This window comes from Brugia malayi, assembly GCF_000002995.4.
Source record: "Brugia malayi strain FR3 genome assembly, contig: Bm_v4_Chr3_scaffold_001, whole genome shotgun sequence".
Lineage (NCBI taxonomy): Eukaryota > Metazoa > Nematoda > Chromadorea > Rhabditida > Onchocercidae > Brugia > Brugia malayi.
In genome coordinates, this window is record NW_025062477.1 from 5593989 (window position 1) to 5618658 (window position 24670).

The 24670-nt window shown below is 27.2% G+C and overlaps 4 protein-coding genes across 6 annotated transcripts; 3 read left to right on the plus strand and 1 right to left on the minus strand.

The window, feature by feature from the left end:
- Positions 1-352: 352 nt before the first annotated feature.
- On the plus strand, positions 353-1502 carry Bm2829 (Uncharacterized protein; the record flags this gene model as incomplete). Its single annotated transcript, XM_001901656.1, has 3 exons — positions 353-545; positions 941-1125; positions 1362-1502. The coding sequence occupies 3 exons, from the start codon at positions 353-355 to the stop codon at positions 1500-1502; spliced, it is 519 nt and encodes a 172-aa protein (XP_001901691.1).
- A 1609-nt stretch (positions 1503-3111) lies between these two features.
- On the plus strand, positions 3112-5345 carry Bm14020 (Uncharacterized protein; the record flags this gene model as incomplete). The annotated part of the gene is made up of 7 exons (XM_001901655.2): positions 3112-3114; positions 3387-3454; positions 3838-3940; positions 4020-4184; positions 4404-4601; positions 4864-4986; positions 5226-5345. The coding sequence occupies 7 exons, from the start codon at positions 3112-3114 to the stop codon at positions 5343-5345; spliced, it is 780 nt and encodes a 259-aa protein (XP_001901690.2).
- Positions 5346-5965: 620 nt separating this feature from the next.
- On the plus strand, positions 5966-8084 carry Bm4255 (Uncharacterized protein; the record flags this gene model as incomplete). Of its 2 annotated transcripts, XM_043080078.1 has the most annotated exons (6): positions 5966-6111; positions 6295-6370; positions 6567-6695; positions 6865-7017; positions 7347-7537; positions 8018-8084. In XM_043080078.1, 6 exons carry the CDS (start codon positions 5966-5968, stop codon positions 8082-8084), a joined length of 762 nt encoding a protein of 253 aa, XP_042936012.1. The 2 variants fall into 2 exon arrangements, with proteins under 2 accessions (XP_042936012.1, XP_001901689.1); XM_001901654.1 differs by lacking the exon at positions 8018-8084 and having other exon boundaries at positions 7347-7547.
- Positions 7856-24371, minus strand: Bm7259 (the record flags this gene model as incomplete). 2 transcript variants are annotated; one of them, XM_043080080.1, is made up of 35 exons in its annotated part: positions 7856-8065; positions 8562-8759; positions 8995-9166; positions 9360-9585; positions 9727-9884; positions 9946-10043; positions 10354-10498; positions 10830-11013; positions 11205-11357; positions 11535-11636; positions 11871-12025; positions 12249-12372; positions 13351-13515; positions 14074-14227; positions 14487-14618; positions 14954-15188; positions 15658-15864; positions 16194-16416; positions 16836-17012; positions 17180-17266; positions 17486-17636; positions 17938-18080; positions 18938-19064; positions 19441-19536; positions 19619-19704; positions 20039-20162; positions 20275-20433; positions 20775-20907; positions 20996-21157; positions 21681-21871; positions 22305-22406; positions 22902-22970; positions 23082-23213; positions 23668-23789; positions 24290-24371. In XM_043080080.1, the coding sequence occupies 35 exons, from the start codon at positions 24369-24371 to the stop codon at positions 7856-7858; spliced, it is 5184 nt and encodes a 1727-aa protein (XP_042936014.1). The 2 variants fall into 2 exon arrangements, with proteins under 2 accessions (XP_042936014.1, XP_042936013.1); XM_043080079.1 differs by having other exon boundaries at positions 11535-11714.
- Between the last annotated feature and the right edge of the window lie 299 nt (positions 24372-24670).

The window sequence follows — 24670 nt, forward strand, 5'->3', positions numbered from 1 at the left end:
CGTTTATTGATGGGATAGAGCGATAATAAATTCTCGAGAAACTCCCCCTATATAATGTAATTACCACTTATATATATATATATATTAGGAGTGTTTTATAGGTTGTTCTTTAGCCTTAGAATTTTTTTACTTGTAGATTTTAGGTTAACGATTACAAGTTGAATATTTAAAAATTAGGAAATCCCCTGATCTCTTTGTTTGTCTACGACACCTAAATCATACAGCTTTACTTTTGAGGCTTTTTCGATTGATGTTTTCGATAATTCACAACCAGAATATCTAAAATTGACTCATTCAAAAGATGAAAACCTTCATTATTGCAGATTTTCGGTGGAAGTGGTTAGGGTTCTTAATGAATGAAGGTGGTGGTAAACGTTCGGATGATGAAGGTGATGATTTATTATGGAACGATTTTGAGAGTTGTGCCCAGTCGGTCACACTCCTGTATCGAAATCCATCGTGGAAGGCTATGCAAACAGCTGCTGCATCCACTACCCAACTTTATAAAAGTGGTATCGAACATAAGAAAAAAGCATATGATCGAGGTACTTTACCACTTTCCCTGAAAATCAGTTATGAGACTTTTAGTATATTGCAGTTGTAACATAGCTGCATGCCAAACATATGATAGTTTACTAGAAAGAAGTAGTTTTCCATTGTTTAATGCATCTTTTTGGTTGAACTCATTTTTGTCGTAGTATTTTTATTTTGAAATTTCTTGGAACAGATTTTTAGCACAAGGAAAAAAAATCGATTTCCTAGACAGAGTAATAAAGTTGATGTCGTTGGGCTCTATACTAACCGTCTTTAAATAGAAACTTGCAACTATTATATACGAAGCATCATGTTGACATTTATTCCTAGTATTACATACCTTATGGTATGAGACAAGTTAGCAGAATTATATTTCAAATGGATGTTCTGGGGGATTTATTTTCAGGTTTTATAGCGGGTAGACAAACTCTAGCACGTGAAATTTATGCTTTGCGTCGTTATAATGGAGTTTCTCTTGATGATATCTGGAAATTATTATCAAAAATTGTTTGTGCTGCGGAATACGGGTATTCTTCGCGGAGTCCAACTCCGGAACAAACTGACAGTCCAGCAGTTTCATTCTTTCAACAGGTTGGTAATTTTTCTTATCCTTGTTGTTTAATGGGCAGTTGCAGCCATCAAAATGCTCTTTTTTATTCTCTTTTTATAGAAAAAGAACTACAAAAGGTATTCTGATATATGGCTTATTTGTACCTATTTTTTACGGGATAGGTTATGGCGTATTTTGCTATCTGAAACAAATCGGCTTGTTACAGATTGCACTCTTATGTTAATAAGAAGGAGGAAATTGAGCTGATTAATTTCAGGCGTTGTGTATCCCTGCTAATGTCGCCTGCCCACAACGTGATACCGAATTGAACAGTTTTTTATCACGTCAGGTTCATCGGCGGCGTAAACGACGTCATTCGCCAACGGAGTTTCCTTACAAAAAGATCTTCCGCTCATAATAATGCTTTCGTTGCCTGCAGACTGGTGTTTGTGATCACTTTTTTTTGAGAATGCTTCCTTTTTCGTCTTCATTATCCATCGTTTTTACTTTCCCTGTGATCATTATCTCTGGTGATTCCTCACTGATAGTATGAATTAAAGGAAAAATTACAGAAGGTATGGGACAGAATGGAAACGAATGAGAGGAATCATGTTTTTATGTTTCAGTTTCGAGGATTTAGGGAGGTCATGAATCTATTCGACAATGGGATGGATTTCTGGAAATCATCACCGAAGTGAATGGGGAGGGACAAAGACTGTGGTAAGAGATTGTATGATGATCAGTGCTTAATCATATTTCGGCTTAAATTAGGATATAGTAAATAATCAAATTTCATCCGGTGATATTAATCTCATTAATACAGTTTCTTTCGAATAAATGCCAAATTTTTTTTTTTCTAGAATCTAGTGCTTTTAAACCATTGCACTGGCTGATATAGGAAAGTGGGTGTTTTTACTTGAGATTTTTGTAAGTAGGCAGATTTTTTATAATATTCAATTGATGTCTTTTGTGGAGAAAAATAGAAGAGGGGTGGTTTTATATGAATTCGATTGCTGTGTTAGAACAGCAGGAGTAGTAAGAAGAAAAAAATGTTTATGTTATTGTTAGGAATTTTTTTTCAATTATTATAGGAAAAAAAAGTCTCTTCAACTATTTCAATTACAAAATTCCGGTTTTGTGAGAGTGCTTTCAACCACATTTCCTGTGTTTGATTTAGAATCCCAGTTTTTTAGTTTTCTTTTGAAGGATGTTCAAGAATCATTACTAAATTCTCTTTTTTGAGAACTACAAAGCGAAATATATAAATTGAGCTGTTGTCTTGAAAGGAATTTTTGCTTTGATGGTATAATATCAAAATTTTGGGTAATCGGTAAATTTGTAGAAATTCCAAGACACACATTAGGTTTTTATTTTGATTATTTTTTGATTTTTTCGCCAATTATAATATAATCCTGGATCAATTTTTCGGGTATATTTGAAAAGGTAGAATGCATACAAATGTAATTTATTCGTTTAAATTAAAAAGTGGGGGATAGCACTGTGAATTAGTTAGATCTATTAAGTGTGTACTCTTTTTTTTTTTTTTAATACTAAAACGCCAGTGTGATTTGAATATTTCTGTGTTATCGAAGTGTAAACGGTTCAATAAAACATTCAAAGTGTTTGTGCTATTTTGATCTCTGAACTTGTCGTTTCTGCTGCACAGTTCAAGTGATTCTTTTCCGAGTAATTTCAAATTTCGTCGTTATACTTGGTTAGAATCAAAACCTGAGATGTGTAGTTTCTCGCTCCGGATCAATTAGGATGATGAAGAAGGAGATATATTCAAATGTTTTCTATTAGCAGTCCCTGTATTTGATGGCAGTAACTGTGGGGAAAGTGACCCATACAGAAACTGACGACTATTTGCTTAAATTTCTAAGATATACAACTAGTATTGATTTGCCTCTGAGTTAGTATTAGTATTGGATTTCCATGTTTTATCATGAAATTTGTTCTGAAATTTATATTTTTTTTTTCAGGTTTACTTAAAATTATTTTGTGTATGGTTACAATTTTTGTTCGCCATGGTAGGTCATTTTGAGTTTTGGGATTTTGTTTATTTATTTTCTGTAGTATGGCCAGTAACTTCATATATACATTTTTTGGAGTCTTTTTCTTGGATGTGTGCATATTTTAAACACTAATGCTTGGCACTGTGAAACATGTTCCTTTCTGTTATTAGTAGAGCAAAACCATGCTTCTGTTATACTTTATTACAGTGATTATCAATTTAAACATTTACAAAAGTAAAAAATTTTCCCTGTATACAAATTAGAGTATTATGTCATTTCCTTTGTAGCCACAAAACGAGCATATCGAACTTCATCGTAAACGTCATGGACGTCGATTGGATTATGAGGAAAGATTGTGAGGAATTTATACGTATTATTTGCTTACGATTTCCTCTGTTTCGAGTTTAGTTGTGGATAGTTCCAGATCTTCCCTGTTACAGTTGTGTACCGTACCAGATCGATAAATAGAGATTCTTCCATTTTTTACATATTCCCCCATTCAGCGTAGTCCAGTTACTCATATGCAAATATTTTTAAGTTGTCCATAGAAGCATTGATGATCCTATAAGATTATTCATTTTATTATGAAGACACAACATAAATTGAAATTTTTTAGGAATTTTTTGAGTAGTCTTATTGTATATAATATTTTTTTTTTCTTATTATTATTATTATAATATATATATATTTTTTTTTTCGACACTCTGGTTTGATCAACTTTTTTTGTACTCATTGCAGAAGGAAACGTAATGCTCGAGCCGGACATGAACATTCTCAATATGCGAAGAAAATCCGTGGTCGCAAGGCTAAATTGTATCACAAAAAGCGGTATGCTGAAAAGGTTTGTTTGTTCATCATTTTCAAATTCTGATCTTAAAGTTAGAAACTGTTGAAAAATCTGATTTTATTTTATTTTTTAGGTAGAAATGCGGCGGTTGTTACGACAACATGAGGAGAAAAAGCAAACAGGAACAAGCGAAGAACCTGAAAGAGGTGTAGTACCAGCATATTTGTTAGACAGGAAACAACAAACAACCGGTAAAGTACTGTCATCGATGATCAAGCAGAAACGAAAAGAAAAAGCGGTATGTGAATCTCTCTGTGTTTGTTTTTCATTTCGGTTATTTGATCATAATTTTGATAGTACTTGCAAACTTCCAGATGTTCCGGAGATAGTGCTTTATTGGTTTCATAGTTTATTTCTCTGTTAGTGTAGAGAAATCTTGAAAACCTCCTGGTAAATCAACTGAAGTGTATAACTCTAAAAAAAATTTCAAAGCTTATCAGAACTAATTATTTTCTAGGGTAAATACCAAGTACCTATACCAACGGTTAAAGCAGTCAGTGATGCAGAAGCTTTCAAAGTAGTGAAAACTGGTAAAACTCGTCGGAAAGGATGGAAACGTATGGTTACAAAAGTTACTTTTGTTGGTGAATCATTTACGAGAAAGCCGGCAAAATTTGAACGATTCATTCGACCGATGGGTTTGCGATTCAAAAAGGTAAACTTTTCTCGTCGTATAGAATTTTAATAATGATTTTGTTTCCCTACCAGAAGTTTCCTTTTCACTAGTTCTCTGTTGTCCTAGGAAAATTGTTGATTGGAAAGTTGTTTATGAAAAACATCACGAAAGAAAAAATTATAGTATGCTGAAAAACATCACGAAAGAAAAAATTATAGTATGTTTTAGTAAGAAAGAAAAAAAAAGAAACAGTATGTATTTCTATAAATTAATACTTTCATTTTTTTCGATCTTTTTATAGGCTCATGTAACACATCCAGAGTTACAAACTACATTTCAATTACCTATTGTTGGAGTGAAGAAAAACCCTTCTTCCTCACTGTACACATCACTGGGAGTTATTACAAAAGGAACGATCATTGAAGTGATACTTTTCTAATTTCAGTGCCTGGCATTTATTTGCTTATTAAGTTTTTTAAGTCGCAGAATCGAAATTATTTTTATTTTTTAAGTCACAGAATCGCAATTAACTTTTGCATGAGAATTTATTTAGAAAGCATTTTCCTATTATTTGTTGATATTATAGTGTCTGATTATTATTTAACATCCAATGTATTTTTTTTTCTACACAGCTGTTTAATAATCTTTGAAAATTAATTTCAGGTAAATATATCGGAACTTGGTGTGGTTACTCAAGGCGGTAAAGTAGTATGGGCAAAATATGCTCAAGTAACAAATTGCCCTGAAAATGATGGCTGTATTAATGCTGTATTATTGTTGTGATTCTTTTATAATGAAATAAAATCATTTGAACGGAATATTTTTATTCTTTCACTTTTGTCATTGATTATTTACTCTCGGAAGATATTAAAATTCTTCAATCCATCAGTTTGAATATTAAATCTCAGGTGTTTTCTCGATTACTATAACAACTGTGTTATCAAATGGCATATTTTGATAATGACTGTATAAAACTTCAGGAATATTCGGTGTATTTATTTGGAATTGGATTTTATTTCTTTTCTTTTCATTTATTTTTGGTCTTAAACATACTTTTGCATCATGGAGTTTATTTAGCATTGAATTTCCTAGCAAGTATTGATTTTCAGTTTCTTTTCGTTACATAAAATTATATTAATGATGCCTTTTTACTGCAGTGGATAAGTTGGTACTGTGGTACCAGGTTACTGGTGCGAAAAGAAATTGTGGGAGAATTTATTTACAGGTGCCTATTTTTTCAATGCTTCAGGGGTTTTCAGTACGTTAAGTCGAGGAATCAGTCGATAACTCTATATAAACATTACGAACATTTTGAAGGTAGATGACTTATATACATTATGGCAATGTATGTATTCCGAAACCATAATTCTCTTACTAGAAAGATACTTTTTAGGTAATTTTGGATGGATGAAGCAACTCAAATTGCTGATAAAGCATGGCTCTCGAAGAATCCCGAACCATTTAAGCAGGGAGCTGAAGCTTGTTTATATCGTTGTATGTATTTTGGCCGGAAAGCGGTTATGAAAGAACGATTTGTTAAAACGTACAGGTATGAAGGAGAAAGTAAATACCTATTTGAGGGAATAGTCAATTTTTATAGAAACTTCAACCTTGTTTAGTTTAAGGAGAATTGCTTGTGAAAAAATTGAGCTTGTTCTAGGAAGGTTTATTTTTGTTATCCAAAATATATTATTTTTGATCAGGATTTTGAAATTAGATGACACTATTCCAGGCATCCATCGTTGGACATAATATTGACGAAAGAGCGTATGAAAGCTGAACTAAATGCTTTGTATAAGTGTAAAACGGTTAGAATCTTTATATATATATATATATATTGTTCTGAATAAAATCTTTTTTATATTGATTTGAGAATCTTTATATTGATGTCCTGAATAAAGAATATAAATATATTTTTTTTGTTGGATATGATAAAAATGTGAGATGTTTTACATCTGAAGGTCAATAACTTATTTTTCCTTAATAAAACTGGATTATATTTAGATGGGAGTTGACGTACCTACGGTATACTTTGTAAATATTGATCGAAATTCTTTTATTATGGAAGAGATTACCAGTGATATCACTGCTCGACAATTTATTGAAGATTTTAAGAATGAAAGTAACTTTAAGGTATAACAGATTTATTTTCCTTTCTAGAGTTAAAAAAAAAAATTTCCTTTAATTTTTTTTTTTCTTCCCGGATTCAGCTGATTATTTTAGATATTTTCGACTGATTGGTTTGGAACGTTATTCTTTAGTTAAATTAAATAGAGTAGCGATAAATAATGGCATATTTCAGGAAATAATTACTGACTTTGGCATACGATTAGGTCAAATTATAGCGAAGCTACACCTTGGCGGTATTATGCATGGTGATTTGACAACGTCTAATGTACTTCTTCGAAATGGAAACCCCAAAATGATTGTTTTCATTGATTTTGGCCTTGCTGAGGTAAAATTATAAGCTCCGCTATATTTCCATAAATTATGGACAAAAATTTAGTTTTAACACGTTTAAGATTCAAATATTGATCAAATTATTTATTGAATACTTCATTAAAAACAGAAGTTACAAAATGAGATAGAAAACATAATTTATTTAATCGAGCCATAAAATTTGCAAAATCATAAAGTTTCCAATATATCGAAATTTGTTTTTTTAATTAAAAAAAAAAAAGACAACAAAATTTGGTTGAAATTTAATCGGTATTTTGGTAGTTCTCAACAGAATTCTAAGAAATCCGAAAACAAAGGATCTAGTAATAAAATAATTTTGTGCAGGGTAATGCAACAGTGGAAAGTAAAGGTGTTGATTTGTATGTATTGGAACGAGCTATCTTAAGTACACATTCTGAAGCGAAATTTTTCTTCGATAGTATTATGAAAGGATATGAATTATTCAACAGGAAACAGTACGATTCAGTTAATAAAAAACTTCAAGAAATCGAAAGGCGAGGAAGGAAGCGTGAAATGTTAGGATAGCTTTATTCTGTTGTTGATAATGATTTTTTAAATATTTATATCTTTTTTTTTAAATAAATGATTTGGCGTTCTTTCTTAAAATACATGCCAAAGTTCTGGTCATAGTCATCAATTTGATTAATTTTATTTGTTTATACGTTTTGTAACATATTGAAGCATGAAATAACTCGGAATTTTATCATTCTTGATCATTTCATCAAATTCAATAGTACTTAGAATCTGGAACTAGTTTGAAGATTTTAATCCATTTGAAATTCATATGAAAGACTTGATATTTAAATTTGAGAGTAAAAAGGACTAGGTAAAAGTTATGAGAAGCGGTGAAATTTTGAGAGCAAACGGAGGAATTGTCCAGCAAATTCACGCACTCGCACATTAGATGAACCGGATATAAGTATTGCTGCATTTTCATAAATTATAGGTAAGAATTTCTCGAATTGTTCATTTTCTTCACGTAAGAGTGCTTCCAGGATTGCCAAAGACATTTCAGTCCATGCGCAACATCGTATTTCGCCATCCTGCAAGTGCTCATTTTAAATGAAAGTATGCAATAAGTAGGATTAAGATAGAGTGAAAAGTACAATTTAATATGCTGGCTTACTTTTAGCTGTAGTATTAAAGAATTTAATAATTTCTATAATAAAAGACTTCATGTGGTGTTTTGAAAAATTTTTTGGTTTAATTTTTTAAAAATGGAAATGTAACAGTAGATAGTTGTAGGATATAGCCTTATCAATTTGAATTACATTAGTTAATTCTTTTTCTAATTAATAAAATGGGAAAATTGTAGCTTAAATTTTTACTACGTCTCTAATTTAGTTAGTGCTAAATATCACAGCTTAGCTATATAAATTTCATGCTTAAACTATTTCCTATTCCATAGTAAGGGATTTTATTCCAATCAGAAATAAAAGATTATTTTATTCTATTAATCTATTTACCTTTTTTTTTTTTTTATTCTAATTAATAAGATGTTAGAGAAATAAGATGTTAAGTTATTAATGTATAACTTACAGAGAGAAATAGTTTGTCCTCCGCAATGGTTTGCTGTCGTTCGTTATCATTTTTAAATGGATTACCTCGTTTTGTTGGTACTAATGTTTGAGCAAATTTTGAACGTTTATAATCAGAAATGATTTCGGTAGTTTGCTCAGAAGATACCAATTTGTATAAATTTTCATCCATTGCATCGTTACGGATGAGAGTAATTTGCTGAAATTTCAAAAAAAAAAAAAAAAAATCAAAAATTATAAATTTAGTTTCAAAAATACATATTAAAGATTTTCCATTAGTCTATATATATGTATTTCATATTCTTATGATATTGTCGTATTTTTTAAGGTATTCTGAGAATTCATTTTAGATGAAATATTTATTTAAATATTGATCAGTTTAAAATTTAACGCAACTTGGCATAACAAAATTTTCATTTTCTTAATATACCAACCGGAGTAATATGTGAAATAGCCAAATGACGTAGTGCTTCTCTTGATAATTTTTTCTCTAAACAACATAAATATGTGCATACTTCACGATGACATAATTGAAATTGTTTGATATAATATTTGTCATCTTTTATGCTTCCATTTGATGACAATAAATATTCAACAATTGTTTCTCTGCAAAATTAAAAAAAAAATATTTGTAATGCAAAAGGAGGCAAAAGTATGATTATTGTTAGCCGATGATATTTTTCTACATTTTACTTTCTAGCTATTTATCTCTCTTCTCTTCGAAATAAAAAATAATTAGATATTAATTTGAAAGAAAAAAATGGCTAACTTAAAGAAAGAATAAATAATAAATACAAACTTTCCCAGTGGACATTTTCGCACTATCTCATACATTGCTAATGAACGTATTGTCCAAGCTAAAACTGCTTGTTTGCATAGATTTGGAAGTACAGGAAAGTCATATAATCCTTGGATAAGCATTTTTAGGCCTAAACGCTTATCAAAATTTCTTGCAACTAAAAGTGATCCATCTAAACAGTAAAACAGGATGGTAATATCATCCGGTGACAGCTTATGCAAATTACCTGAAAAAAAAATTTTTTTTTTCTAAATTCCGACTTTTTTAAAGCATAATTTGGAATATGATATTTTATTAGAATATGATATTTTAATTTGAAAATGTTTTGAGAAATTATCAAAATTGAAAGGATTAGACAGAAGCCAACATTTATTGTCACTTTCAGTTTGCTCATCAAATTTCTTCAAAAATGCAACAGTTTGTTCATTTACTGGCAAATCGATCCCATTTAGTAATAAAATACCAATTAATTCCAAAATACAATAATGGCTGGTAAGGATGCTAATCAGTTCATCACCACCAATCCTGAAGTTTTAACATTTTAAATAAGTAGTAATTAATTAAAGTTGAAAATTAGTTAACAAACCTTTGTTCTGTTCCATCATTATTACAAAGCACCACTTCACGTTTTTTCGTTTCCTCTAGTTCTGTCGTTGAACTGATCTGTTCATCCATCAAAAAGATCTACAATTAAAGTCAATTATGATTCAAGATCAGAATGAAATAAAATTAGAATTGCATTGGAATAATTTCATAATTAATCATTATTTAAAAAAATAATTAATAACAGTAATAATGACAAATGATAATTAATGTTTCATAATAATAATAACAATAAAAATAGTGTTAATAACAACAATAATAATATTAATAAAATAACAATATTTCTATTTAAACAAAACAAAAAGGTAAGCTTTGAGAACTGAATTGATACAAATTTGGAAAAAATAATTGATAATTTAATTTAATGAAATATACTTTGAAGTAAGTTAACCTGTTGAGCTAATAGTAACGTTTCGCATGAGAAATTAGAATTCTCGACAGCAGCTATGCAAACGTTACCAAGGTCTCCGTTTGGATCATTTGAATCAACGACATAGTATTGCATTAAAAATCGCAAATGCGTCAAAGTTAAACCTCTAAAATGTAAAAATTTGATACTTCAAAATAATTTAGAAACATGAAATTTTTTTTATAAATTACTGATTATTGAAAAATGAAAAAATTATTAAAATGTATCAAATTTATAAAAAAAATTTTTCTTCAAGAAAAGGATGTGAGAAGAAAAATGAAATCTAAATATTAACTTTTATGAATATAAAAGTATAGTCAGTTATATTCCTAAAATATGCTTCAAATCATGTGTGATCTCTAAAATTGAAGTATTGCAAGGGAAAGGTTAGCTTTACAGAAACTGAATAGATTTATAAAAATTAAAAAAATTCAAATTTTTTTTTTGATCAAACTTACGTTGCATTCCATAATGACCGTATGATAATTGTCCATCTTTCGGGTGTTAATGAATGAATGGAAGATTTAATCAGAAATTTTAAACATGCGTAACCTAAGCGTGAAATACGATTCGTAGTACACGTAATACATTCCGTTAACAAAATTAACATATCAAAAAGTATTCGATTAACCCATGGATTATCTAGAAAATGAATCTTTTATTACAAATGATAAATATATTTAACATTCTAAATTACAAAAAAAAAAGCATTCTAGTAAATTTTACTAGTAAATTTCGTTTTTTTAAATTTATTATCAAATTGTTAGAATATAGAATTGCTGTGAAAAAGAAAATAATAAATGATAAGATTGTTTTTTAAAAATTTGCTGTACTTTCGGTTTGTATTAAATATTGTTTAACAATTTCAGTAAACAGTCCAATTGCTTGTTTCAAATTATTTTCATGTTTTGCCGCATCTTTACGCATCCATTGTTGTAACATTGGAAAGACAAGAATTGATAAACCGTATGCACCGAAATTAATACCTAGAAAATTAAAAATGTAAATATTATTAATAGTCTCAAATGTTTCCACAGTTTTAATTTATCTTCCATTATTTATTTTTTTTTTTCATGACATTAAAATTCTATAATTAAAAAATAAATTATGAAAAAAATGATGGTTTAAAATTTTAATAGTACGAAATACTTGTAAAAGTATACCAAATTTAGTATCCACTTGCTCTTTGATCAATTCAGCGATAGTTCGCAATAAATTTGATTGTAATGATGCAGGACAAACAAAGGTGACAGCTATGAGACCTTCTAGTAACGATAAGTAAACTTCAGTACAACTTCTTCTTGATGCCGTATAATTTTTCCAAGGTATAATTAATTCTGGTGCTAATAAATTTTACATATCATTTATACATTCAAAATTTAATTCTTTCGAAATCTAAAATTTATGTGTTCCAATTTTTTAAAGTGAATTTAATAAATTGAATTACATCTTATCATTCAAAATTATGAATAAAAAAAAGATAAAAAAATGAAACAAACTTTCAAGTAAACGATCAAGATCAGTTGGTGGAATTTTTTGTTCAATATCAAAAAAGAATGGTTCTTCAATGAGGACAGTTGACAGTGGTTCCATTAAAAATGATATATTTAAGTATCGATCAACACAATGCTGCGTTCGTTCACGTAATGTTAATCTGAAAAATGAACAAATCGTAATTGCATGAAATATTTCAAATAATCTTTGTGACAAATATATTTTGCATGTCAAAAATTTTTGCAAATGTTAGAGCGAACGATTTAATATATTCTATTTTTATTGATAAAACAAAACACATCAAATTTTTTCGAAATTTCATTTCTTTCAAATTTTATTTTAATTTCAGCTTTATCAGAGGAAGGGAAAAAAGCAAAGAACACCTTTGCAGTAAATGTTGATCACTACAATCAGCCGAATCGAATAGATTATGAAGCATTCGTTCCATTTTTAACAAATTTTGTAAAGCTGCTGAAGCCATCGTTACATTGGATGATGGAATCGATTCTATGATATAAATAAATTTTAATTTTAAACTAAAATTTGTATGATTTGTTATGAGATTTAAAAGCATTTCTTGAAAACATGTTATAGATTGAAAAAAAAAAAAAAAATAAACTGAAAACTAGTACCTCAATAACTTCATAATTTGATGACTAAAACGCGGTACTCTAATAACGAAATACTTAATAATTTTTGTCATATTCTTACTCAATAACTCGAAAACTTTACTACTTGGAGGCTAGAAAACTTAAGAACTAACTAATTTAATCCAATCAATAATTTTGTATCTAAATAACGCAATAAAAAACAAACAACAAAACTGAAAAACTCGATTATTTAACCGCTATTATCAAATCTTTTTTTATAATTACTCAATAATATACAGCCTTAATTACTTAAAAACTTAATTTAACGATTTAGTAGCTTGACGACTTAAAAGTTGACAATTTGACAGCTTTATGATTTAACAAGTTGATGATTTAATAGATTGATAACTTAGTTATTGAAAAATAATCACTTTAATGATTAATTACACAACAAACTGATAACTGATAAAGTGTTTACCTAATAAAATTTTTATCACTATCACTGCCATTAATTTCTATTAATAATACTAATTCTATTATTTATCAAATCTTTATTTCACTCTCATTAGAAGTAATAGTTGAATATTCTGAAGCAGTTACTATTGAATAGCTAAATTTAAGAAAATTTCTTTCTTTTCATTTATTATACCTGGAAATCAAAGAGATTACTTAGTCGTAGTGCAATTATCTAAAATCTCTTTCAATCTTCCATCTCCTATAATTAGCTATTATCATAGCTTTTATTATGATCATAGCTGCTAAATTACTTAAATTATGCTAATTTTAATTTTGGATTACTATCGGAAAATTTTCAAAAACTTTGTTTATCTGTATGAGTAAATGTGATTTTGAAGATAAAATCAAATTACTATTATTGGAAATATCTAAAATTTACCAAATCCTGTAGAATGAAGATATTGCAAGACACATGCAATATAATCTAAAGCTGTCGATATTAAAATATTTGTATTTTTAATATTAAGATATGCTGAGAAAATGTCAAGTATAGTTGCTTGAACTGATGATATTGCAGTTATATCGCCAGCATTATTATCTGATTCTGAAGAAATAAATTAGAAAATTAGATCAAACCTTTCATCTTTAAATTTTGTATTATAAATAAAATTTCTAATTCTTGAAGTTTAAAAATACTAAAAAGTTACTATTCAATCGATGTTAGCAAATCTTTAATGTATTAGTATGGAAAAAAAAATTCAAATTTGAAAAGATATTTTGAAATCGGAAGAGAAAAAAAATTTGTGGAAAGAATTATTCATTCTACTAGTATAATTATCGCCTCCATTTGCTATATCTGTGATACAGTTATCAAAAAAATAAATAAATAAATTGGTGATTTTAGGTAAGCAAATATCTAACAAAAGTTAACATTTATTAAAAGAAACTTGAATTTCCAACTTTTTGCATCCTATTTATTGAGTTATCCTTTTCAAACAATAGTCGATAACTTAATTAAGACTTAATTAAATTAATTGAAACAGTTGGTATCACTCAAACGCTGGCACTGTTTAATTTAAAGCTATTCGTCATCTCAATGATTCAATAATTTGAAGAGTTAATTAGTAGTAACAAGTGACAATTACAGTAGTTTCAAGCATACCGGAATGATTTTCAATTCGTAATGCTTTCAAAGCACTAAATAACGGTCTCCAACCGGAACCAATCATATCTGCATGTGAATGCACAAATGTTGCTAACAATGTGACAATCTGTTCCTGTGATTCTTCTAAGCACATTTCGGCACAAAGAATATTCTGCAATTTTTTTTAAAAAATCCAAAAATTTTGAATTTGCCATGTTTATATGAGCAAATATGATTTTGAAGAAAATTCAAAATTTAAAAAATAAACAAAAAATAGAAAAAAATTGTTATAAATAAAAGAATTTAAATATTATTACATCTTATTTCAGTTTCTTTTTTCTTTCAAAAACATTTGAAAAAGTTTTAATTATGAACAGAAATAACTTCAGAAATTAATTCAAATAATGTTAAAACAATTTTGCATTTTAAACCTGTAATGGCTGAAATATAAGTTGATTGTAGCAAAAACCATTCGTTTCATTGATCATCAATTTTGCTATACAAATACCCAAACCATCGATAGCAAAAAAGTTTAATTTTCCATCACTGCGTAGAGAAGCACACTGCAACAATAATAACAGCAAATGTAAAATTAAATTAAATTTGAAATCTTAATAATTTCTACAAATTTTTCAAGAAATATCGCATATCGCATCTATTATTAGAAATTAAGATTTAATTCTCTTTCATAACACATACGACTGATTTACCTGAATAGTCGCATAGAAAGCGAGTAACACTTACTAATTGTTTCAAAAAAAGGAAAAAAATGATAGGAAAAAGCAAAATTCAAATCATTGACTGATGCCTAATATCTGATAAGATTAATTTAATGAAAAGAATTGCATTCAGGTTTTTGTCAAGAAGTTAAAATTTAAATAAATAAATTGCTATCAACCTGAACTATATGATGTGATACTTTAGGCCAAATTTTCATTGCATGGATTAAAGGCCTAATTGAAAGTGTCGTTGAAATGGCAAATATTCGTCCTAGGATTACTGTTGGATCAACCAATGAATTTGATTTTTGTGAATTCACGTAGTACTGGCAATTTTCACTAGCTATCACCAAATGTTGCATTAATTCACAGAGCGATGCCAAATTCAATTCCTTGCCAACGCGTTCATAAAATCTGAATTAAATGATAAAATAAATAAAAATAATTAATGAAGAAGAAATAAGGTAAACAAATTGAGCAATCAATCAATAGCAATTCATTTTGCTTCAATTATTCATACCTTTTTAAGTTTATCTTAATGTTAATATTGAAAGTTTTGTCAAAAATTCTAATTAAAAATTGAAAATTCAACAGCAAATACATTAAAATTTGAGGAATGCTTTAATAGATTCATTAAAATTGATAGTACTTTAAAAATTTTCAATTACCCAGTCAATACTTTTAATAATTTGTGGAAACATCAAAAGATAGTAGATCCAAAGAAAAAAAATTACAGTATTTCTAAATTTAAGCATATATTTTTATAAATTATCAAAAATGAATAGTGCAAACTGTATTCAAATTTTAGATTCTTCTCAAGCTAAATTATCAAATTTGTTGAATTTTATGTAGTTAAGTAACTTATCATTTGCCTAATGCTTACCTATTTACTGTTGACATCAAAAATTGAAGAATTCGACAAGCTGTTTGACCACTAAGGTTGTCGCTACTGTCACCTGATAAGATATCATCAATATGCTGTGCCTTATCAATAGCACTATTAAAAGAAACAGGTGACATCCAACAGGTCTGATCTTGATTTATAATACCAAAGAAATATTTCTCTACTTCGCAAATATACTCCGTGCATCTATAAATAAAATTTCATTAAATTGAAGAGGTGAAAAAAAAAGCATATTGCCTTCTAAAATTATATTTGTAAATTTGATAATAAAATTTCTGCTATGATTCCTTCTGGTAATATGAATACAATAAATGATGGTCAATTAATTAATTTGCCATTAAAATAATAATTGGAATTAGAAATTAGAAAACTTAGTTTAAAAGAAATGCTAGAATAGTTTTTATATTATTCATTATCTAATCTTATCTTAATTATTTATTTAATCAATATTTTGGAAATAATTAAATGAATTAATAAATGTAATTATTGTATTTAATTAATAATAAATAAGTTACCTGATAATATCATTCCAACATTTTGATGTACAAAGTCCACAATCAATAGCAATATCTAGAATAGTTTGCATCGCGATGACATCTCCTTTCCGTAATGGCCATCGATTCAGTCGTTCCGTACTGGAATCTATTTTTTCCTGAATTGCAAAACTTCTCAATTCATCCAGTGGACATGATGCTATGACAAGTCGCTCAATGATTAACTGATTACGTTCTTCGAGACCTAAACATGAACGTTTATCAATGAAATAAATTTAGCATCACCAAACTAAGATAAAAGCTCAAATTTCGCAAAGTGAAAGTAAAATGAAGAAATAAGTTAAAGTTAAACTAAAAGTTAAATTAAACAAGCAGAAATATAAAGTAGCTTGAAATAATAAATATTCCTAGAAGTTAAATTGCAATCAATCATATAAACCATGAAATCATTATTAATTATAATCGGTATTTATTTACGCCAATTATTTGTAATTGGTATTTTACCAAAATTTAATACTTTTTTTTAGAGAAAATGTGAAATCATAAAAGATTTAAAGTATGAATAATTTTTAGCATTTATATTGTCAATTTTAAAATTGATTTGAGTAAAGATGAAATTTTAAAAATCATTTAAAAATAGATAAACTGAATTATAAAACAAGCCTAATGCAGTACAAAGCTTGGCTAAAGCTAATAACGTATATATGGCTTGATCAAATGCTTCGGCAGCTTTTGGACGAATAATGCGTTGTTGCTTATTGCGTACAGATAGTAGCTTTGATGGCGCTGTTAGCAATTTATTCCAATTTTCCAATAAAAGCCATCGATATGCTTTACAGACTAAAAATTTTAATTCATTAATAGCATTTTTTGATTTCTATAAGGTACTCAAAATTTTATTCATTATGATCTTTATTCTGTAATAAAAATTCAAATTTTTTGCAAATTGCAAAAAAATTAATTCAATTTTAATAAATGAAATTAAAATTTTCCAGTAACAAACATACCAGCTAGAGAATGTTTACTCTGTTTAGTAAACACTTCCTGTATTCGTCTAACGTCACTCATTCGTTGAGCGCTGCGCCCAGTATAATCTGAATTAATTTCAAATTTTAATCGCAAAGTGAGGACTAAATTTTTTGACTTAAATTCTGTAAAATATGTAATTACTTTACAATCAGATTCATTAAGTAAATAAAAAAAATGAAATGAAAGGGGAGAAAGACATCGAATAAAAAGACAGTTAATTGTTTAATTAGAAATTTGGAAATTTTAATTTAAAACAAACTTTCGCTTGTTTTCATGAAATATACCTTCAATAACACTTATTAGTGGTATCTTAGTATCATCCAAAGGTTGAAATTCCATTTTTAATTTTATCAAATTTTCGTATACCACAGTAAGCCAATGATTACTACTGTATACAATACAGCCACTATGCAATACTTCATTAATGAACCAAAACTAAATCAAAAAATCTAAGAATTAAAATGTTATCATAAAATTTCCACATTCATTATTATCATGAAAAATTTTTAAATGGCGATATTTTGATTAAAAAAATTAAATTAATCAATTATGCTTATAATGAATAATTTTATAGCGAAAATAGAACTAAAATGGTAACATTTAAAAACAATGTAAATAAATTTAAAAAAAACATTTGAAAATATAAACTTAATTAAAGGAATTTTACTGTTCATAACAAAAAAAGTTTTTTTCATCAAAAAAGAAAATTTAAAAAAGATTTTAATCGTTTGAATACCTCATTGAAAGTTTCCATGTTGTTTTCATAAAAAACAACAGCTAATGCTGCATAAGTAGTGAGATAGATAGCATCGGAATTCAGGAAATGTGATTGTGTCTGACCGTATAATTCGAAAGCATCTTTTTGAGCTATCATGAATTCTGTAATGAAATTTTACATGGAAAACTTCTACCGGAAATGAATTCAGTAATGAAATTTTACATGGAAAACTTCTACCGGAAATGAATTCTGTAATGAAATTTTACATGGAAAACTTCTACCGGAAATGAATTCTGTAATGAAATTTTACATGGAAAACTTCTACCGGGAAAAGCTATCAAATTTTTGATTGATTTCTACTTTTTGGTACTTGTAATCACTGAATAAATATACTGGAACGCTTTTTTTCTTTACTGAATTTAACTGAGATAAATAAAGCCTACCTTATATGTAACAAACTGTAAGTCTTATTTAGAAACTCTCACGTTATTCACGTGTGTCATGATTATTCACATACGTTATTCACGTATGCCACGTGATTGAATAGTTAGAACTTCATGGAAGAAGATTGTACATGAAAGAATTAGAAATTGTCAAAATTTTCTAATTTGTGACTTTACAACATTATTTTCAAATTTATATATGAATAATGACTTGATGCAAGATAATCTAAAAATCATTTATTGATTAGCTAATCTAAGGTAGGTATTTCATAAGTAAGTAAGTTTACTTTCACTAATAATACATTCCTAAAGTACAGTTCTCTGAAATTTTATAGTGATTTTCTATCATTTTAACGAAGTTTTGAAGTTATGAAATAAGTATGTGATTGATAGTTTTCTTTTTTTTTTTTCTATTAACTAAAGTATTCTGATGCGAAAAGAAATTTAAAATAAATTGGTTAAATGATTTTATACCAATTCTTGATTCCCCGTTCATTCTATTGTCTTTGCAATATGATATTTTGATATTCAAAAAAATCCTAATTGTAGTTTTTAAAAAAATAAAAAAATTAGACCAGAAAAGAAATTAGATGCAAATTCTTGAATTGCTTCATCAACTTCAATCGTACTTTTAATTTGCAACCATTCCGGAATAGCATCCCGCAATTTCTTTATATAGCAATTGGCTGATTCCAGTTCTTTCTAAAAAATTTCTCAAGCAAATCAAATTTTCATCAATTATTCTTTTATGCATAAACTTTATCTAGCTTTAGTGCAACACATATGTAAAATCAAATCAAATTTTGCGAGTTTAAATTGAATTTACCTTCCAACAATAACAATTACAAAATGTTAATAAAACAGATAAGAAAAATTATAAATCTGCCTAATTTCGAAATTTTAAAACCAGTTTATAGAATTTATCATCAAAGATTATCATGATAAGTTTTTGAGATTATAATTAGAACAGAAATAATCGAAATGATAAATTATAAAGTAAAAAACAGCAACATACGAAAATGATAAAAATAGTAATACTAATTGTTTTGAAATATAAAATAAAGAATGAAAAATTTACTTCAGCTGATTTATTGGTCTTAGAATCATTGCAATTTACCACATTCGTTTCTTCACCTCTGTATTTTTTGGTCAATTTTTCCAATACTTTATTTACCTTAAATTATTTATTAAAAATGTTTTTGTAAATTATGAAATAATACTGAAAAATTTAACAATGTAAGATTTATCATACAAACCTCATTTCTATTTTTCAAATCCTCCATTGCATTATTTCGTTTTATTTCTGATTCTTTTATATCATCGTGTTTGTTATCATGCTTTTCTGAAATCTGATCCGGTTTATTTATAGCTTATTTTTACAGTTAGTTCATTAACATATTAAAACGATATGGAAAATATATTTAGTATAGCTAAAATGAAATAATAATAAAAAACATGAGAAATTGAATTTATCAATTTTTAAATTGTAACAAATTATTTTAATTATTTAAAAAATTTTTAAATCTGAATGCCACAAACAAACTTCTTGTAGTATCAAAAATTTTATAAACATAACAGCATAAAATTGTTATTTTAAAAATAAAATTGCTGAAATTATCATTTCCTATCAATGCAGAACATAAAAAAAATTTTTAATTTTTATAAAATATTCAGACCATCATCAACAGCTGAAGCTAATGAAATATTATCGATCGAGAAATATGATAAAATGTTATCAATAAGTTTTGTTGATAATACACTTTCACTATCAGTTTCACACATTTGGCATGCTGTGATTAGCTAGAAATAATTTCAATTTTATTTATAGATCAAAAAATTCCTTAAAACAGTTCTTTAAATCTTAAAAAAAATGTTTAATTCATCTTTTTTAAATTAACAAAGGATAACTAACAAAAGTTTGTAATGTTCGAAGCGCTTCTGAAGATATATCAATATTTGTTGAATTACTACATTCAAAAATACAATCAATAATGATAGTCCAAAGTGTCAACGTTTTACTGCTCATCGAAATCAAAATAATGTCAGCAAGACGCTCTTCATTTTTAGTAATCTAAATTGAAACAATTATCAAAATTGAAATGAGGCAGTCAATTTTAAATTATTATCGTTGACAATTTTAAATTAAGAAAGAATTAATTGAAATATTATATCGTACAAAATCGTGCAATTCCGGATTACTTAATTTCCACAAGAATAAATTTAAATGATCAAATTTTGTAGGTGCAACTTAGCCATTGATAAAGTAACAAACTTATCTTCCAACTTAACTTAGCTATATCAATAAACTATGAAAATCGTGCAATTCCGGATTGCTCAATTTGCCATAGTTATCTGAAATTTCATGCTTCAGTAAAGTAAAATTCTAAAGATTAAAAATCTCCTAACAAAAACCTTTCGGATAATACGAAGAGCTTCTGAACGTTGATCCACTCTTGGATACAGTAAAGCTTTATGAAATATTGCTTCCAGTACGCTTCGCATTCCATCAATACCGGCAAGAATTCGTAATAACTGCTCGATAATCCTGAAAATGATGTGATATAATTTCAGGATATAATTCATAATTACATTTCATATACTATTTTAATGCGTTTAAAATAGTAATCACTTACTGATACAATGAGAGTACAATTTCCGGATGATCAAAAATCGTCTTATTATTTGTCGTCATCGACCTTTGACCTCGTCCAAACGGTTCATTATCTTCAGTAATATCATGATTACTCTTTTCCGGTTCTCCTAACATTTTCATCATGCATGGACTTAATTCACGCCTGGAAAGTTAGATATTAAAGAAAAATTTTCAGAATATTTTTCTTTGATAAATTTCGTTTCAGCCAGTACTGAGAAACCATTGGAGTACTTTAAGTCAAAATAATTTATCTCAATTTCTTAATCTTAATTATAATCTTAATACTTGCTTAATTAATATTTGCTATTTTCCTGTAGCAATTATATCAATAATAAATTGGAGAGAAAAATTTTCGAATTAAACCAAGTACAACTTATTTTCGCATTAAAAACATGTTAAAAATGCAGATAAAGTTTCAAATAAATCCTTTTTTTGTAAAACCAAATTTATGGCTTTGATTCGAATTTGCTATAATAGAAAATTTATTATATCAAAATAATAAAAGAAAAAATAAAAGGGAAAAATTAATACTTGAATTTCCGGATATAATATTGAATTTAATAGTAAAATTCACTGTATCATGCATGTTTCATTGTAGCTTACAAATTTTTCCATTAACTTTTTTTTTTTTTTTAAATGATCATTAATTAATTCAAGATATATACCAAATAATATTGACAAATGGTTGATGATTGATAATAGTAATTGGTTGTGAATTAAGAATACTGTATATGGCATCTAGTAAGATGATAATCTGATCTGATTGCGGATTTGTGACATTTGCGCATTTGATTACTTCATTTAATAATGATGTAACATCCATAAAAATAGCTGTGTGTTCCTGGCAATGGCTATTCTGAAAATGATTAAATAATCTTTTCTTGGATAAATATTTAATAATAAATTAATCCTTTATAATAATTAACACATTAAAGAAATATTAAATTATCCAAAAAAACTTTTATTTCAATTAAATGAATAATTACTGAATTGATTGTTTGAAAATTAACTTTATTTGACAATTATTTTATTATCATTATCATATAAAAGTATATATACCTCAATGATTCAATATTAAGCAAACAAACAAAATATTTATTTTAAAAGACCTTTATAGAAAAAAAAAATTAATGAATTCTAGATTATTATTATTCATAAATTTATTACTAATATTTGATAATGTATTATTCATACATTTATCAGCAATTATTATTTAGATGATTACCCGTGAATTTATCAGTAATAACTGATAATAGTTTCATGATAAAAGGTCAAATTTGTTGATTAACCTGAGGTAATGTGCAGAATGAGCTAAAAATCTGAGTGACAGCTGCACGACAAGCTAATTGAACGCTTCTTTCTTCGGCATTCCCATACGTTTGCATACATAACTGTACCAGCAAAAGGGAAAAAAACGGTTATTTCAAGTATGAATCATTTTAAGTTAAATATTTTTAGAAAGTATTAAATTGATATTAAATATTAGCTTGCACAAGAATTATCTCCCAAATTGAAATATAATTTAGACAAAAATTTCAACAATAATAATTTAATACTTACTAAAAAGACTTAACTAAAGTAATTATTTAATAGGTATAATATACAGAATTACATATTATGCGAGAAGAAGAGAAGAAAAATAAAATAAGACTAAAAAAATTTAAATCCCAAATTATTTGATTTCAAATGACATATCAATAATATTATCCTTCACTTGTCATCCTATCTATAACTATGATTGGGAGACAAAAAATCTTAAATATTAACATTATATTTTAATTTTTTTTTAAATTTAAAATTGAAAATCAATTTTAATTATATAATAAAAAGCAGCTAATTCAATTTTTTAGAGATATTTTGAAAAAAAAATAAATAAAATCACTAACCGTTAAAGCTTCCATTACTATTTCGATTATAATTCGTCGTTCTTCCTTACACATTAATTCAACAATTAACTGTAAAATAATGCGAAGACATGTAAATTTTTTAGATGAAATCAAAATAATAATCCAAATTTAAACTAAATGTTGAAATTAGAATTTAAAAAATGAAAATAAGCAATTTACCGTCAAAATACGACATTGAATGGGAGCTTTGATTACCGGTAACAAAGTTATTGACTTTAATGTTGACATCATCAAGGTGTCACTTTCAGAAGTTGTTGCTTTATTCATAAAGCGTTCATCTCGAATTAATGTCTAAGTAAAGAAAAACTAGAAAAATGCAATAATTAAAACTGTTTTGCTTACAATAATACTATTACTGACAATGGCTATATTGTAAGTTTGTATTTATAAAATTTTAAAATTAATTGTCATCCTAGCTTATATCTTCCCGATCCAATCTAAAATGACTAATAAAAAAAAATAATGCAACAATATATAATTAAGTTGATTATCAAAAATTAATATAAAATTTATACAAAACTTCTCTCTTAATAACTTATACATGTATTGGATTAAATTTTAATTATCAGTTAATTCTGTGAGATATTTTTATGAAAAAAAAAAAAAAAATGTTATATAACTAATTAAATCGATCACATAACAATGATATATTTTTACGTCTAACACTAATTAATAAAACAATTAAGATTTTTTCCATCACAAATAAATCTTTTACAAAAGTTATGAATTAATTTAAGGAATTTACTTGAAGTAAATCAACAGCAGCTTGATTAATTTTCTGATGCTTGCATTGAAGTGCTAATTGTAATACATGAAGACATTTACCGCACAATGTAACCATTGTTACATCTTTGCTGTTCAGTATTTCTATAATTTTTTTTTTTTTTGTTTAAATATTCAAAATGCAATTTAAAAATTTTGAATTATGAAAGCCAAATAACTCTGTGAGAGTCAAATAACTTTATCATATGCAACTCAAGTAACTCCATGAAATGACTGTTAAATGACTCTATGAATGGAACTCAAATAGCGATATCATACGGTATGGCAATATCTTCCATCGAGTAATAGGGATCTTTGAAAAATGAGTAGTAGAAACTAAGTAATGTTAAATGATTGTACTATTAATTAATAATTGGTAAAATATAAAATGTAATCTTTGACTGAGAATCTGTAAAGTACAATCGGAACATTTGGACAAAGAGCTCAGATACAACTGATACCATAACTATTTATTATTGAAATACTAAAAATATTAATTAATTTAAATCATTTTTTATTTTCTTTACTGGAGGAAAATAAATAAAGAATGTATGCGACAAAATATGATTTCATCACTTCATTTTCATATTTCAACAAATTCTAACCTTGCGTTGTTTTCGCAGCAGTGGAAAGATCACGAAATTTGGCTGCGGAAAGATTAGCAATAACTTGCAAATGTTCATCCATTGAAATCTGACAAAATTTACTGATGAAGCAAAATGACGTACACAGATCACTTCTTAATAATCATTGATAAAATGTAGCTGGCCTAGAGCGATAGTTAATTTATAGCTTGGCTATTTTCACAACATCTCAACTGAGCATGTTTATATCGATTTAGTCTAGCAAGCATAACATGTTAGCTTTTATCGTCACTTTTAGTAGTTTCATTAATTCCATGCTAACAAGAAAAATTCAACACTTTAAAGTTGGGACAGCTTATTTCTTTCCCTTTTTTAAAAAAAATACTATTATATCAAAAATTT